The sequence below is a fragment of the Octopus sinensis genome, linkage group LG9, assembly GCF_006345805.1.
Source record: "Octopus sinensis linkage group LG9, ASM634580v1, whole genome shotgun sequence".
Classification (NCBI taxonomy): Eukaryota; Metazoa; Mollusca; class Cephalopoda; order Octopoda; family Octopodidae; genus Octopus; species Octopus sinensis.
The window spans coordinates 4,895,895-4,913,858 of record NC_043005.1 but is presented as its reverse complement, the minus strand read 5'-3'; the positions used below and the strand labels follow the sequence as shown (position 1 = coordinate 4,913,858).

At 39.0% G+C, this 17,964-nt stretch overlaps 2 protein-coding genes across 3 annotated transcripts in view; one reads left to right on the top strand and one right to left on the bottom strand.

The window, feature by feature from the left end:
• LOC115215771 (WD repeat-containing protein 35-like) overlaps positions 1-13,851 on the bottom strand; it is a 125,449-nt gene extending 111,598 nt beyond the window's left edge. Inside the window, exons 1-7 of the mRNA XM_029785071.2 lie at positions 13,717-13,851; positions 9,063-9,180; positions 6,967-7,032; positions 5,259-5,351; positions 4,324-4,422; positions 3,588-3,667; positions 2,323-2,403 (exon numbers count right to left, since the gene is read on the bottom strand). Of these exons, the coding sequence (XP_029640931.1) occupies positions 2,323-2,403; positions 3,588-3,667; positions 4,324-4,422; positions 5,259-5,351; positions 6,967-7,032; positions 9,063-9,180; positions 13,717-13,740 (561 nt within the window). The 5' untranslated portion in view covers positions 13,741-13,851. The remainder of the gene's footprint in view (positions 1-2,322; positions 2,404-3,587; positions 3,668-4,323; positions 4,423-5,258; positions 5,352-6,966; positions 7,033-9,062; positions 9,181-13,716) is intronic.
• On the top strand, positions 3,957-17,815 carry LOC115215779 (60S ribosomal protein L30). Of its 2 annotated transcripts, XM_029785079.2 has the most exons (7): positions 3,957-3,963; positions 9,897-9,901; positions 13,917-13,934; positions 14,055-14,100; positions 15,505-15,650; positions 17,457-17,587; positions 17,725-17,815. In XM_029785079.2, the coding sequence occupies exons 4-7, from the start codon at positions 14,080-14,082 to the stop codon at positions 17,775-17,777; spliced, it is 351 nt and encodes a 116-aa protein (XP_029640939.1). In that variant the 5' UTR covers positions 3,957-3,963; positions 9,897-9,901; positions 13,917-13,934; positions 14,055-14,079; the 3' UTR covers positions 17,778-17,815. The 2 variants fall into 2 exon arrangements, with proteins under 2 accessions (XP_029640939.1, XP_036361626.1); XM_036505733.1 differs by lacking the exons at positions 9,897-9,901; positions 13,917-13,934.
• Positions 17,816-17,964: the final 149 nt, after the last annotated feature.

The window sequence follows — 17,964 nt, the reverse complement described above, 5'->3', positions numbered from 1 at the left end:
GAATTGTATTCTTTGTGGTACCAGTGCCGGTGGCACACAAGAAAACCACCCAAACGTGGCCGTAACCAGTACCGCATCGACTGGCCTCCGTGCTGTGGGCACAACAAACACCATCCGATCGTGGCCGTTCGCCAGCCTCATCTGGCACCTGTGCCGGTGGCACATAAAGACACCATCCGAAGACCCGGCGACGTAGTCAGTCCACCTGTGCATACCTTCCCTCTTATGACACTTGTGAAGACCTGTTGAGGCAAGTGTGTGACACTTGTGAAGACCTGTTGAGGCAAGTGAAAATCAAACCAAATCAAAATAGATGAATATCAATGGAATTTGTATCTTTGTGGTTCCAGTACCAGTGGCACACAAGAAAACCATCCGAAGTGGCCGTAGCTGGTACCGCATCGACTGGCCTCCGTGCTGTGGGCACAACAAACACCATCTGATCGTGGCCGTTCGCCAGCCTCACCTGGCACCTGTGTCGGTGGCACATAAAAACACCATCCAAAGACCCGGCGACGTAGTCAGTCCACCTGTGCATACCTTCCCTCTTATGACACTTGTGAAGACCTGTTGAGGCAGAGGCAAGTGTGTGACACTTGTGAAGACCTGTTGAGGCAGAGGCAAGTGTGTGACACTTGTGGAGACCTGTTGAGGCAAGTGTGTGACACGCGTGACACTTGTGAAGACCTGTTGAGGCAAGTGAAAATCAAACCAAATCAAAATAGATGAACATCAATGGAATTTGTATCTTTGTGGTTCCAGTACCGGTGGCACACAAGAAAACCATCCGATCGTGGCCGTTCGCCAGCCACATCTGGCACCTGTGTCGGTGGCACATAAAGACACCATCCGAAGACCCGGCGACGTAGACAGTCCACCTGTGCATACCTTCCTTCTTGTGACACTTGTGAAGACCTGTTGAGGCAAGTGAAAATCAAATCAAATCAAAACAAATCAAAATAGATGAGCATAAATGGAATTTGTATCTTGTGGTACCAGTGCCGGTGGCACACAAGAAAATCATCCGAACGTGGCCGTAGCCAGTACCGCATAGACTGGCCTCCGTGCTTTGGGGACGTAACAAACACCATCCGATCGTGGCCGTCCGCCAGCCTCATCTGGCACCTGTGTCGGTGGCACATAAAAACACCATCCGAGCGTGGCCGTCTGCCAGCCTCGTCTGGCACCTGCCAGCCTCATCTGGCACCTGTGTCGGTGGCACATAAAAACACCATCCGAGCGTGGCCGTCTGCCAGCCTCGTCTGGCACCTGTGTCGGTGGCACATAAAAACACCATCCGAGCGTGGCCGTTCGCCAGCCTCGTCTGGCACCTGTGTCGGTGGCACATAAAATCACCCACTACACTCTCGGAGTGGTTGGCGTTAGGAAGGGCATCCAGCTGTAGAAACACTGCCAGATCTGACTGGCCTGGTGCAGCCTTCGGGCTCCCCAGACCCCAGTTGAACCGTCCAACCCATGCTAGCATGGAAAGCGGACGCTAAATGATGATGATGATGATGATGATGATGATGGCACATAAAAAGCACCATCCGAATGTAGCCAAGGCCAGCGCCGCCTTGACTGGCTATATATATAATATATATATATATATATATATAATATATATATATATATATATATATATATATATATATATATATATACACAGACACACACACACTTGGAATGGTTGGCGTTAGGAAGGGTATCCAGCTGTAGAAACCTTGCCAGATCAGATTGGAGCCTGGTGCAGCCTCCTGGCTTGCCAGTCCTCAGTCATACCATCCAACCCATGCCAGCACGGAAAACGGATGTTAAATGATGATGATGATGATGATGATGATGGTATATATATAACAGGCTTCTTTCAGTTTCTGTCAATTGAATCTACTCACAATGCTTTTGTTGGCCAAGGACTAAAGGAAAACACACTTGCCCAAGGTACCATGCAGTAGGACTGAACCCAAAACCACATAGTTGGGAAGTGGACTTCTTGACTGCACAGTCATGAATCCAGTTGTGATAAATAATAATAAACAAATCTAAAAATTGCAAATAGAAAGAAATAAGGTGGATCTGATGATTTTTATCTGAGTAAACTGGAGCAATGCAAAATGAAATGACTTGCTCAAGGACAAAACATACTGTCCAGTTCAGGAATTGAACCCATAGCATTATGATTGTGAGCTGAATACCCTTACCACTAGGCCACATGTCTTCAGTCTCACTGATATAATCATTAAAAGTAAATAGAAAGTTGAAAGAGTGATTATTATAATGGAGGGAAGAAAATGACAACAAACCAAGAAAACATCGACTCACAATGTAGTTTCCCATACTGTCAAAGACACAGACTTCTCCATTCATCAAGCCAAAGAGAAGAATCTTTTCGTCAGGAGACCACTGCACAAAATATGAAGAAATATGAATAAAAATTGTTGGTATTTGAGTGGGTTTCATATTTATTTCTATCAGGGGACGAGCAGGCAGAATCATTAGCAGCATCCCAGGCAAAAGGTTCAGTGGCACTTTGTCCGTCTTTACCTTCTAAGTTCAAATGTCGCTGAGGTCAACTTTGCCTCTCATTCATTTGGGATCAATAAGGTAAGTACCATTTGAGCACTAGGGGTCAATGTAATCGACTTATCCCCCTCCCCTGGAATTGCTGGCCTTGTGCCAAAATTTGAAATCAATATTTATTTATACCAGTGCCGCCCGAAGGCTCCCATGCTAGTGGCACGTAAAAAGCACCATTCAAGTGTGGTTGATGCCAGTACCGCCTGACTGGCCCTTGTGCCAGTGGCACATAAAAAGCACCCACTGCACTCTTGGAGTGGTTGGCATTAAGAAGGGCATCCAGCTGTAGAAACTTCGCGAGATCAGATTGGAGCTTGGTGCAGCCTTCTGGTGTGCCAGCCCTCAGTCAAACTGTCCAACTCATGCCAGCATGGAAAGCAGATGCAAAACCGCGACGATGATGACGATGATGAGGCGGCGGCAAGCTGGCAGAATTGTTAGCATGCTGGGCAAAATGCTTAGTAGCATTTCGTCTGTCTTTACATTCTGAGTTCAAATTCTGCTGAGGCCAACTTTATTTTTCATCCTTTTGGAATCAACAAAATAAGCATCATTTGAGCACTGGGGTTGATGCAATCAGCTTATCTCCCCACCCCTGCAAAACTGCTGGCTTTGTACCAAAGCCTGAAATGAATATGCTGTGCTTGAGGAGATCTGTTGAGTCAAGGAAAATCAAAATCAAAATCAAATGGAAACTGTAGTTGTGACTGATGCCAATGTCACCTGACTGGTTCCCATGCCAGTGGCACATAAAAAGCACCCACTACACTTCATGATATAAACTCCTTGTTTTAAAGTGATTTAAATTTTTTTAAAAAACTTCCCTCAAAATTCCATGATAATGTGTTTCAAACACCAGCTTAATAATGACAATTATTTTACTAAATTCTTCATTATTTTCAAAATTAATTCAAACAAAGGCAATGATGATAACCAAGGGGTTACAAACGTGTAAAATCCAAAAACTATTACTAAACAAAAACAATAAGAAACTTGAAATTTTAACAAACCTCTACTTTACAAAGTTTCTTTTCTCCAAGATCTTTACCCCATATCCTTTCTCCTTCTACAGTTCCAACAATCACCATACCTAAGAGACAGCGACACGATAAACAAGAGATTTACAATACATATTGAAATGAAGCAGATTATTAGGAATATCACTCAACCATCGAAGCAAGAAGAAGCTTCAACAATCCAGAATTCTACAGTAAATCAATAATTTACTCAAAATTTTGTAAATCACTAAATTAGCAGTTTAAAATACTCATCAGGACCATCATTTCATCTTCATCATCATCATCACATTTTAACATCCATTTTTCCATGCTTGCATGGGCCACAGAATTCACTAAGGCAGACTTTCTAAGGTGGGGTGCTCTTCCTGTTGCCCATGCTCACCTGTTCCAAAACAAGATGATCTTTCCCCCCTGGGCCAGGAATGTTTTTTTATGTAAGATTAGAAATAAACAGCATCACTTTTATGACAATGATGCTCCTTTACAGCCATCATGTAATGTCAAAACAAAGGTACACATACGTGCACAGACAGACAGACAGATAGATATACAACAGGTTTCTCTCAGTTTTTATCTACTAAAGCCACTCACGTGGCTTTGGCTGGCCTGGGGCTACAGTAGACAACACCTGCCAAAGGTACAACACACGGGGGCTGAACCCACTGAAACCGCAGAACATTTAGGATGTATTAACAAGACATCACTGAAGGAACTATTTGTAACTCACCATCATCAAAAACAATGCAAATCATTTTGCCGCTGCCAGTCCATTTCATATCCTGTACTCCAGTTTGTCGGTTGTTGATCATTTCTTCATTCCATTTATCTAGGTTTTGAAGAAAGGCATAAATCTCACATATAGTTCATTCAATAGTTGCACTCAACAGCTGTTTCATTAAGATAAACATCATTAAATATACAATTACATAGCTGTGATACGAAACTTCATTTATATATGATGGTAAAAGTATTATTACACCTGCTTTATTGTTAATGGCTTGATTTATACTTCAGTTTTATGCCAGACAAATATAAATTTCATATAAAGTTCATACTTTAACAGCACTCAACACCTGTTTCGTTAAGATAAACATCATTGAATGTACAATTTCATAATTGTGGTACATAATTCCATTTATCTATGATGATATTACACCTGTTTTACTGCATGTACACAGACTGTATAGAGGCTTGGGCGAACTGGCAGAAACGTTAGCACACCGGGCGAAATGCGTAGCCGTATTTCGTCTGCCATTACGTTCTGAGTTCAAATTCCATCGAGGTCAATTTTGCCTTTCATCCTTTCGGGGTCGATAAATTAAGTACCAGTTACGCACTGGGGTCGATGTAATTGACTTAATCCGTTTGTTTGTCCTCTGTGTTTAGCCCCTTGTGGGTAGTAAAGAAATAGGTATTTACTTCAGTTTTTATGACATTACAATCTGCCAAACCACATGTCATTTCCCCTACTCTCTCCATGCCCAGTAAAGTAAGGCATTCAGAATATGGCAAATGTTCATAATGTATTTCTTGTACTGTAATGAAACACATATAACATGGAATTAAGAGTGTCACCAAACTTTCCAGTCTAACTGTTTGGTTTGGATACACACACACACACACACACACATAAACTGAATGAAAACCACATTGAGGACTCACCTTTCAATATTCCCCAAACGATTATAAGTCCATTGCTGTCACTAGTGGTCAGTCTGTGAAAGCTGTCATTCCATCTTATCATCTGCACACAACCTTCATGGGGGGAAAAAAGAAAATGAGAAACAAATCTGTCTTCACCACCATTACCATGACTATGACTGTCACTCTCATCCAACCATACTATTATCGTAAAGACCAGCATGAACACCACTACATCACTATGAATACCATCGCCACTGGCACAACCTCTGCAAACTACTTTCATCATCATCACAACCATCCTGGTCATCATCACCATCACCATCGTCATGATCCTCATGGTCATCATTAACATCATAATCATTGTCATCATCATCACAAACACAGCCTCCACTACCATCATCATCATCATCAGTTTAATGATGGAAGAGAGGATGAAACAAATAATAAACTGTATTCACCAATATGTTACAGACGTATCAATTATTGAAAAAAGTCAATCGAACCAAACGGTTTGAATAAATAGAACGAGTTAATATTTATCTTTAAATAAAAGAATATAAAAATGACTGAAACAAGTGAAAGAAAATAAGGTTAAGATAGAATTCGGCCAAGAATAACCAAAGAAGTCTCCAACGGATTTAAAATGCCTGACAAGGGACATTACTCTGCTGTAACCACAAATTTCTAATTAACCCAATTAGATTTTGGCATTATCATTTATAGCTTTATTCTGATTGAGATTCACTGTTCCAAGAATTATTTCGATTTATAAATATTGTAATAAAAACATCTGTTCTGGCAGATACGAAAGAAATAAAAAACCATTTAATCAGTTTGAAGTGAGTGATATAATAATTGCCCTGAAACACCCCTTGCATTCTGCAACATGTAGAGATATCACTTGTACGAGTTCACACACACACACACACACACGATCATATCTCCTGTGTTAGGTGTAGAGCCATATCATGCATGAGTATATCAGATATGGATATCTAAGCTGTTACACAGATCACCTCATCAGCATCATTTAACATCTACTTTTTTATGCTTGTATGGATCAGATGGAATTCGTTGAGGTGGATTTTCTGTGGCTCGATGCCTCTCAGGTGGTCAACCTTTACCTGCTGCCAAGCAAGGTCATATGGCCAGACATGTTTTCACAGAAGATTGGAAATGACTCTGCTTGTATGATGATGCTGATGCTTGCTTACAATCAAGATGCCAAGACAAAGGTACAGACAAACACACACACACACATGTAGAAAGTTCACTTCCCAACCATGAGGTTTTAGGTTCAGTCCCACTTCATGGCACCTTGGCCAAGTATCTTCTACTCTAGCCTCAAGCCAACCAAAGCCTTGTGACTGGATTTGGTTGGAAGAAACTAAAGTCTATTGTGTATCTGTGTGTGTGAAAGTATTCATGCTCCCTATATTTATACACATACACACACATATATGATAAGCTTCTTTCAGTTTCCATCTACCAAATCAACCCACAAGGCTTTGGTCAGCCCAGAGCTTTAGCAGAACATACTTGCCCAAGGTGCTACCCAGTGGGACTGAACCCAACACCATATAGTTGTGAAGTGAACTTCTTAGCCATAGAACCACACCTGATACTACCTGCATAACCATATCACTAAGTTATCCATGCCACACCTGTATAAGGATATCGCATACAGATCTCACCTGAATGAAATGACAACAACAAAGATGACTACCTGAATGTCCTGACACATTTTGATTCAAAGGAAGAACATTATGGCGATGTTTCTGCTTAGCATCATCTGCAAAATAAATGAGAAACCATGGAATTTATAAAGCAACATTAGTTTCAAATGATCGAAAAAATTAGTTTCAAGATCACTTCAGTTCAGCCAGGACCAAACAGTCTATTTCAAAGGTATTCCAATCGTGACCATCCCAACTTTTTTCCTGGACATGATACCCCATCATCATCATCATCATCATTTAACATGTTTTCCATGCTGGCATGGGTTGGACAGTTTGACAGGAGTTTGTCGATTGTTTGTTCTGATATGGTTTCTATGGCTGGCTGCCCTTACTAATGCCAGCTACTTTACAAAGTGTACTGTGCTTCTTACGAGGCACCAGCACAGGTGCTTTATACATAGTACCAGCACAGTTAGTACTTACGAGGCACCAGCACAGGTGCTTTATACATAGTACCAGCACAGTTAGTACTTACGAGGCACCAGCACAGGTGCTTTATACATAGTACCAGCACAGGTGCTTTTCACATGACAAGAGCACTACATTATCCAATGTATCCTTTCCTTTCTAAGATGGTTCGTGATTGAAGGAGATTTGGCACCTTTTATATCCAATCAAACTGTTGGGGTTGGTCATGGTAATTAGGTAAAAGGTAAAAAAATAGAGGTAAGAGGCTGCTTTCTTAAACACGAGTGACCCAACAATAGAAGATGTATATCCATATATCTATCATTCCAAACACCTTCATTTTACACATGTACAATGAATTAATTGTATTGTAAAACAGTTGTGTTGTCATGTTTATGGCATTCAAAGGTTTACACTGTGTAACATAGAAATAATGCTTTTGTTAATATTTGTACTGTATATTGTCATTAGAAACAGAATGAGGCAAGTAATTATATGGGAAGATAGTTGCATGTATTTAGATATGTATGTATGTGTGCATGTAAGTATTTGTATGCATTAATGTATGTATGTATTTTGGCATTACAGCAGAAGGTTGATTGCCTTTTGCTACGCATAATATACAAAGTATGTTATGCAAAACAAATAAAAGAAATTGACAGCACCTTTCATGGAACTGAGCAGCAGAGTCCCGTGTTATGCTGCCTGAGGTGGTTCTATTATAGAGTTCCATACACCAGGTTTTTATAACTCTCAACAAAGCTTCTAGAACCTTCAGAAATACAATTTGGAAGGAGTTCAAACAACTCTTCCCTTAAGCCAACTGCTTTTACTTGTCACGTGCCGGCTGATACTGATTGGTGGAAAAACACTCAAATAGGCATTCATACCTTTTATGGAAATAGAATTAGGACATGGAATCTGAATAAGATGGTTCAAATCTAGGGAGAGAAAATAGTAACCTAGAGACTTACTCTTGGCTCAATTTACGAGTTTAGACAACAGAAGTAGATATTTAGAGGTCTTTAAGGGGCAGAGAGGGCCAACTAACCAAGAGGGCCATTGTTTGTATCTTGACAGCAGCAGCAGCATGGCAGTTTCTCCTTCACCAAAAAGGGACCAGAGGACAGAAACATCTCGCTGTTGTAAGCAGCAGCAGCACTGTAAAATTGATGAGTGTTTCATTGCATTTAGTGTTGGGTTTAATTCTTACTGTTACTTGGATAAGGCTTGGCTAAATGAGGGACTGACTTATTCTCAGTACACTAATTAGAAGAAAAAATCTTCAGTGATACTTTTAGGATCCAATTAATGAAATTCATCACGTTAATAGTTCTACATACTTTATTCAAAGCATACGCTGTGTGTGTGTGTGTGTGTGGCACAATGTAAGATGGCATCTCTTGCTGCTGCAAATCTAACAAAATGCCATTCTAATGCAATCAACCACAGACACACATTGTATAACTTTCCCCACACAATCGTTTACTTGCAATGGAGTGGTACAGAAACAACTGTGACTAATAACAAAGCTGTACTGTAGTCATTCAGTGTCTTTTTAATTGGACTCTGTGTGTGTGCATGTATGTGCATGCCTGTTTGTGTGAGTTCATGTTCCCTGCTCATGAAGATTGGTTGATATATTTTGAGTAAAGAATAAAGAAAAGTGACTCACGTAAAGGAGATTCCAAATGCATTATCTTCAGGAATCCACCTTCACCTCCACACGCAATATAACCATGCTTTTTGTTCCAGGCAACACAAAATAATTTGGTGCTGTTGGGCATGGTAATCTGTAAAACACAGAAATTACATGAGAAACATATACCTGGGTGTTTTGTTGATTATTTTTTGTTGCGCTTTTTTCCTTTTCAAAAGAATTTAAGCAGGAAAAAGAAATATCTCAGAAAAATATTTTTCATTGAATTCAAAATTCTAGAATTACTTCATTGGCCACATTATTATTAGGGTTAAAAACTCACAGCAAATAGCATCAACTTAAGTTAACTTTATAATTTTACTAGCTTAAAAGCCATCCTCCGTGCGGACTTTAATGCTAAATCCTGCAGAAACTAGACAGAACAATGATAATACAGTATTTATTGGTACCCTACCAATATGGTATAACTTTGAATTCAGTTTAAATGAAAAACTTGTAAATTCACAAAATTTTGAAGTTGTTTTAAAATTTGAATTTTCAATGATTAGCAAATAACAGATCCTCATCCAGACCTGACCCCCAACGCTAGATGTTCAAGAACCAAATGAAGGGCAGATTTTCAATCTCAGGATCCTCATTCCAAAAGGTATAATATGTCTATGTAGAGTAAATGTAGACTGAGACACAGGAATCTCAGATGGATGGACGGACAGACAGAATTTCACATTTATTATTATAGATATATATATATATATATGTAATATAGGACAATCAGTTAAAAGTTATTAAGACAAAAATGTCCTATATTATATATTTATAGACAAATTCCTCTATTTACATAATATCAAGATCTCATTCATTCTTTTGTTGTCATATTATTACTATTAATATTGCTATTTCATTTTTGGATTTGGTTTGCAAGATTCTTTATATGAGTTCGTGTGTTGAAGCATATTCTGTTGCGTCTGGAGAGAGTCATTCTCTTTTTGTGCCATATGATTTAATACACTCACCGGTAAAATTTCCACTTATTTCTTATTTTTATTTTCCTAAAATTTTCGTTGTGTCTTGCAACCTTTTCAATAGTCTTGACTCTGTCCGCTATTTACACTACGTTTCTCTTTTTTTGTGCACATGTGTGTGGGTCAGTGTGTGTGTGTGCCTATGCATGTACGTATGCATATGTATATATGTATGTATGTGTGTACATCTGTATGTATGTATTCTGCATATTCATGTACTTGCATGTCCGTGTTTGTACATTTTTTATGTGTGTGTGTGTATGTGTTTGTATATGTATGCACCTCTGTCTCCTTGTGTGTGTGTGTGTGTTTTGCAACTATGTACCGTGTTTGTATGTATGATTGTACACCTCTATATGTGTGGACATGTGTCTCCTTGTGTGTGCTTGTCTGTTCATTTAACCTATGTACCTATCCGTCTGTATGTTGATCTGTTTTCATATCCATATGCTTACATACATGTGCATATACACATATATACATAGATAACAACCTACTAACTATTCTACTCTACCTGTGTAAGCATTGGGTATGATATCTACTATGTATATTTCCTATTTAGTATTGGGGAAGTTTCATTTATAAGGACATACTCCCATATTTGTCTGAGTGTTGGGTCCTTTGGGTGCTTGTATAAGATGTTGATGTCAAGCTGACCCAAGTTGCCTCCATGTTGGTAGGGTACAGAGGACTGTTTCTTGTTGTCATATTGTCTCAGATGTCCATTTAGTTGTTCTGCAATGCTCCTAGACGTCTCCCCTATGTACATCATGTTCATGTCCTTACAAGCACCTTCTATGCATCTTATACTGTAAACTACATTTCGAGTTCTACAGTTAATACCAGGGCTAATTCTACATACCATGCAGTTATCATTGGTGCATATGGTATTCTTAAACGGGTATGTCCTACATAGTTGTGATCTGACGGAGTTCCCTGGCTTTTCAACAATTTTGATGTTGAGTTTGGTCTCCTTCAGAGCTTTTCTAAACCTACAGGCTAGTTCCCCATGGCCTGTGGCCTCTACAAACATCACTCCTTGATATTTGTCGCTTTTATACCACATGTTCGCCCCGTTTGCTTTGTCACAAGTTCTTTGTATCCTATTCCATTCTTTGTTTCTGTATCTAGGGCAGGTACCATTGATGTCATTACGTATAATATATATATATAAAGAGAGAGAGAAAGGGAGGCAATTATGCAGATAAACAAATTAGACATTAAATATATTGAAAACAATACTTCAGGTGTGAAATACAAAATACGTATATATGTACACATCCATAATGCGAGAAAGCAAAAGGTGAAGACTTTCAGATGAGATATTTATATCAATAGGTCCAACTTCCATAGAGTACAAACGACAGTCCTCAGAGACAGGTGTTGGACGTATAACACCTTTCTTCCACCCCTTTAATTGTCTTTGTCGTTTGTACTCTGTGTAAGTTGGATCTATTAATATAAATATATTTATACTTAAAAATTCATCATCAGAAAGTCTTCACCTTTTGCTTTCTCTTGTTATGCATGAATACATATATTCGTATTTTGTATTTCACACCTGAAGTATTGTATTTAATATATCTAATGTGTCTAATCTGCATGATTGCCTCTACATCCACTCAACATGATCCCTCTTACAGCCTTTCTTTACCTTGTGGAATTGCTCCCCTGTAAACACGCTGGACTCTAAGTTTGAATCTTTTAAGCACTACAAAATGTTGTCTATATGGAGAATCTCTGGACCACCTCTGTGGACTCATGTGTCTGTGTGTGTGTGTGTGAGTGTATATATTTAAGGATGGTCATGGTTTTTTCTTGCCAAATAAACACACGCACTATACGTTCACTCTTCACTTGTTTATTAGTGTTCTTATTTTATGATGTCCATTGTCAGGAAATCTTTCATCACACATCTGTGACCTCTTGAGCAACTCTTTGTCCTATGTGTCTCCTCCTGTTCTGTTCCAGTCATCTAACTGTGGCACCACCTTGAAATTTTAGTCAAATGTTTTGACCACAGTACTTTTTTTTTCTAAGCTTGGTACTTACTCTATCAGTGTCTTTTGCTGAACTGCTAAGTTTCAGGGACATCAATACACCAGCACCAGTTGTTAAGCGGCGGTGGGAGAGAAACACAGACACATAAATATATACATATACAGGAGGCTTCTTTCAGTCTCCATCTACCAAATCCACTCACAAGCTTTGGTTTGCCTGAGGCTACAGTAGAAGACACTTGCCCGAGGTGCCACGCAGAGGGACTGAAACTGGAACCATTTGACTGGGAAGCAAGCTTCTCACCACACAGTCATGCGGCTGTCTGTGTGTGCGTGCGTATGCATATGTGTGTCTGTCTTTGTGCCTATGTTTGTCCCCCACCACTGCTTGATAACCGGTGTTGGTGTGTTTACATCCCCATAACTTAGTGGTTCAGCCAAAGAGATTCCTAGAATAAGTACCAAGCTTAAAAAATAAAGTCCTGGAGTCAATTCATTCAACTAAAATTTTTTCAAGGCGGTGCCCCAGCATGGCCACAGTCTAATGACTGAAACAAGTAAGAGATAAAAGACACAGACTTCTTTCTGAACCTTATGAGGACAGAAATTGTCACAGCTGTGTAGGTATACCAAAAGGCAAGGAATTGGGAGGTTGTGAAAAATTTTGTCCGATTTTTTTTTTTGCTTCTTTCCTCCCACCCTAACCCCACACATAATTAATTCTGTGTCCTTTTCCTGTAAATCATTACTTCTTAATTGGAGTCTCTTTGGAATTATTGCTACAAGGATTTAAAACTCTAGCATTAAGAATGGTTTCTGATTTAGACAGAAGGAAGGACAACACTTTTCAAGGAAGGAGTTAGTCGATGCCATCGCTGGCAGTGCTGGTCTGCTACTTTATTTTATCGACCCCAGGAGGATGAAAAGCAAAGTTGGTCTCTGCAGTATTTAAGCTCGGAATATGAAGAACTGGAGGTTAGTGTTTACATCTTGACCAGGAAATGGAAATCCAAAAGTAACTGAACTGGAAGAAATACCGCAAGGTATTTTGTTCGACGCTCCAACGATTCTGCCTATAAATCTGACGAATTAACAATATTAATGATTTTCAACATAGGCAGACGGTCAGGGAACAAATGATTCTATTGCCCCAGAAGTTACCTAACTTATATTTATTTGATCAACTTTGGAAAAGTGAAGGACAAAGTTGACCTCAGCGGGATTTGAACTCAGAAATAATATTAATGGTAGTAACAACGAGTCTACCAATGTTTTTTAGTAGCCAAAACCTACGATACTTCAGGTCACTTAGTTAAAAAAAAAAAGTAAAATTCACGAATAACAATATTATCATTCAGTATATATTTAAAACATTTTAACAGAGAGAAAATTTGTATAATCGTAATAATAAATAATAATTTAATAAAGCATATTTTATCTTAATTTCCACTACAAACAGAGAGAGAGCGAAACTTTTCAAAGTGCAGAATTGCTAAGAAAAATGATGAAGTTCCATGACAACGGGGAGCGTGGCTTCGTTAGTTACCAACGTTGCACAGCCAAAGCGGCAACATCGGAGCACATTCCTCTTTCTATCTCATTAAACCAACGTGAAATTGTGTTAGATTAAATTTAGAGTGGAAATACCTTTTTACTCAGGTAGACAATCATCTTAAATGTGGAATTAGTAAACACCTAAAGTAAACAAATAAAAAAATAGTTATTATTATTTGTGTCTCCGTCTCTCGTCGTTTTCGTAATCCAAACTTTAACGCGAGATTAGCGCGAGACTTTGTCGGGCGTAAATCTCGCGAGACTCCCGCGACTCGTCCTTTCTCTGCACTGACGTCCATTACCCAAGTCGTGTGAGTGATTCTCTCTCGTTTGTTTCTCTCTAATTTCCACTAATTAACCTCGATTTCCTATCAGTTTTTGTAATTAATTAAATAGATAATTGACCTTTCATTTCTTTTATCCACCATCAGATCGAGTAGAAGTGAAACCATAGCCATGGTCCCTCCAAAGAAATCCGTAAGTTTCCTCTTAACTCGCTCCATCGCCATCTTCTGCCTTTTAATACTGAAGACCCAATACAAGCATTTTCCCTTTCATATTCCTCTTGATCTTATTTTACTATTTATTAGGATGTCCGATTCTTATAACATGGTGTTAAACAACTGAATTCCTTATTTTTTTGCCATTCTCTTCCGTAAATTCTTCTCGCCCTTAATTACGCACATGCTTCCACGACCACGTGGCTCGCCTCACAACCGACGATTCTCTCGTTGAATTAGTTTCCCGTTGTTTGTCTATAACTCGTATTAATGTCAGATTGTTTGCCTTACATTTGTGTATTGGAAAAGTTGGTAACTGTTTCTTATGATTACGCTCATCTAATGAGGAGACTAACGTAGAGAGATCGGCGGAATGTCGGAACGGCTGTTACAACCTCACGGAGAGGGAATCTGGCAAAGAGTTGCTTGTTAACTCCAATAACTCGGAAAAATTATATATTTTTTTTTGCAGTAATTCGTTTCAAATGGTGTGGACTAAGATTATATCGAAATGGGGGGGGGGGCGTACGTGCATACACGCTGCCACGCTTTACAATTTTTTTCAACATTTCAAGTTTTATGTAATTTGCCAGTATGTATTTGTGCGCCGCCCCTACAGACGCTCATCAAATTCCGATATCATCATCGTTTAACGTCCGTATTCCACGCTGGCATGGGTTGGGCGGTTTGACTGGGGACTGACAAGCCAGGGAGGGATCGCCAGGCCCCAATCTGATCTGGCAATGTTTCTACAGTTAGATGCCCTTCCTAACGCCAACCGCTCCGAGATCGCTTTTTACGTGCCACCGTACAAGAGCCAGTCGGGGCGGGTGGGCTGGCAACGACCCACCAGCACGAGAGCCAGTTAGGCGGCACTGGCATCGGCCACAACTACAATTTCCATTTTGATCGGTTTGATTGCGATATAATCGTAATCTAGATTAAAAGGAAGGAGCCTTGCTGTTGAACTAACCTGATACCGATCCCAGAAATGGTCTGGAATAATAACAATGTTACAATGTATATACTATGATGGTCTGCCCTTCGGTGCCAGTTGGTTTCGTTTGCTTTCATCACTCATGTACGACTTACTAGCGCCTTCCTAGCCAAGAAAGACATGGCTTAGTGTCTGGTACATAAGTACCACTGTCCCTCCAGGACCGTTGCGTTTGATCCCCTATTGATGTGTGGGGAGACGCTCGAGTCCAGCCAGTTGAGGAGCCAAGATTATAAGTAACAATTGATAAGGTCAGCAAACAACATTTGTGGGTTGGTAAAAAATGAATTGTTCTGTGGATTTTGTTATATTTCAAATATTTGATGATAGAATTTTTATGGTGGATTTTGTTCAACTTTTTCATGGTATTTTCTTTTACTTCAGAAAAAGGCCATTGAGAACATCAACTCAAGGTTGGCGTTGGTGATGAAGAGTGGTAAATATGTGCTCGGTTACAAACAAGCCCTGAAAACTATCAGACAGGGCAAGGCTAAATTGGTCATTATTGCCAATAACACTCCTCCTTTAAGGTATGTGAAATGTTTTGTTTCTGTAGAAATGCAGTTTGTTTTTAAGAGATTTAAATGGGATTGAATGAGTCTGCAAACTTACTGAGCTATTCACAAAGATTCTCTGCGTGTGTGCTTCCTGTTTTCTCGTGGTGTTACTTTGCAGTGCACTGGGATGGCAATCATTAAGACAGGGGAATTGCCTTTCATCCCTCAGATATTGTTAAACTGTGTCATATACATCTCTCCACATAATTACTGACTTTGTGCCTACACTGGAAGTGATTATAGTATATGTTTTGAAACAAATGGATATAGGCTCAGATGTAGCCTTACACAATTTCTTCCTTGCTTCGGTTTAACCCCCTCGGAGTACCAGTGGCATCATTAATGTTTACTAACCCTACAGGGAGGCCTGATGGGATGTCATGCAATGCAGAGTAATAACTAAAGAGTGCCATCCTCTTCAGTAAAGCTGTGAATTTGCAGATGTGAGGTTGTGTGTTTGATTTCCAAATTTAATTTTCTGTAATTGTTAATACGTGTATATATTAATAACTTTGTGGGTGATGTCGGAAAAAAAAAGGTACTATTTAAGAAGAGTGGTCCCGGTGCACATACTCATGCACCCGTGCTACCTAGTCGTGATTAGTCGATCCTGCAACTACCGGTTAATATAGGGCGTAACAAATAACAGAAAATCAAAAAAAAAATGTGTGTAATAGGTGTAAAAACAAATGTTTATACAAATTCTGTTGAAAGTTAGGGTTAAAACGGGTAGTGTGTTATTTTTATTTATTTTGTTTTCAAAATATTTACGTGATTTAGAAGGAAAATTATTTACTTTGTTTTTAAAAAAATATTTACTTTATTTTAAAAACATTATTTTGTTTTATAATAACCCATCTAGGTTATGGTGGGGGTACCAAACATTTGTCTAATAACTTTCAACTGAATTTGTATGAACATTTATAGGATAGGTAGTCGTTGTACGATCGACTAGTCATGAGTGCGCACACCGGGACCACTCTTTTTAGATAGTACCAAAAAAATGTACTGGTATTTTATGTTTCTTTGGTAGTCTAAGTATTGAAATTTTGTGTGTTTTTTTTTTTGTTTTTTTTTTGTGTCTGGCTTCGGAGCCTGGCAAGAGCAACGATGAAGCCATTTTTTTTCTTTTCACCTTATGTTTAATTTCTTTTTAAAGAGAAAATCGCTAGTTGCATCAAGTACACTGGTTTGGTTTTATTGAATCTACGATGGGGTGTTGTACAGAAGCTGGCATGAATTGCTCCTGTCCTCTACAATGACCAGCAACATTTGCTACACATTAAAAGGTTAATAGGTTTTCTCCCATTGTAAATTAGTGGCAAATGAGAGAGACTGATTCTGATCCAGCTGAAAAGTATTACAAAACGTTTGTAGAAGTATTTTTAGAGATGGAACTTGATTGTTTCATTGTTAAACCATCACCAGGTTATTAAATTGTGTTGATATTGAAGTACCAATGTGTAAGTGTAGCTAGGCTTGCTTCCTGACCATGTGCTCTTTGAGTCTGGCCCATTACAGGTTTGTGTGTTGATGTCTCCTTGACATCACATGTTCATTTGCAGTCTTTTGTAGAAAGTCTGGTGATGGTATTTTTAATTCTTTGACCGGTGGTTTTATAGTGGCATTGCAATCCTTTGAACTAGTGTTACTTTTATTAAATTGGCTGCATAAAAGTGGGCTTTTGTGAGTTATTGTAAGTTTGATTATTTAGATAAAGGTGTTTTTGAAAATTGTGTGGAGTTGTAAATCTGATGCTGAAGGTGTTTTCTCTTCCAGGAAAAGTGAGATTGAGTACTACGCCATGTTGGCTAAGACTGGTGTTCACCATTACAACGGCAGCAATATTGATCTTGGAACAGCTTGTGGAAAGTATTTCCGAGTGTGTACACTGAGTATCACTGACCCAGGTAAATAAACTCCTGTCTTATTCTAGTGATTGTGGATGGCTTTGTAAATTCGTATAAACTGATGCTTGTTTGCTTTATGCTATTGTAAATCTAATTTGCTAAAATTTAATATTTTTCTTTTCCATTTCTCTTTTCAGGTGATTCTGATATCATCCGCAATGTTCCTACAGAGCAACAGAATGTATCATAATCTGTAAATTGCATCAATAAATTGTGTAATTAAGCACATGAGTTTTTGTTGTCTTCGTTGGTCACAATGATTCATTATACTCTTGTCAGTTGATGTTATCTTTCTCATTTTTTGTCACATGTTAGAAGCATCATTGCACCTGTGACTATTTGATTACGTAAATAGTTTAACCCATCAGCATTTAAAC

Coding starts and splice junctions, on each gene's coding strand:
- LOC115215779 (XM_036505733.1), top strand. CDS start 14,080: ATGGTCCCTCCAAAGAAATCC. Junction 14,101..15,504: donor TGGTCCCTCCAAAGAAATCC/GTAAGTTTCCTC, acceptor CTTTTACTTCAG/AAAAAGGCCATTGAGAACAT. Junction 15,651..17,456: donor AATAACACTCCTCCTTTAAG/GTATGTGAAATG, acceptor TTTCTCTTCCAG/GAAAAGTGAGATTGAGTACT.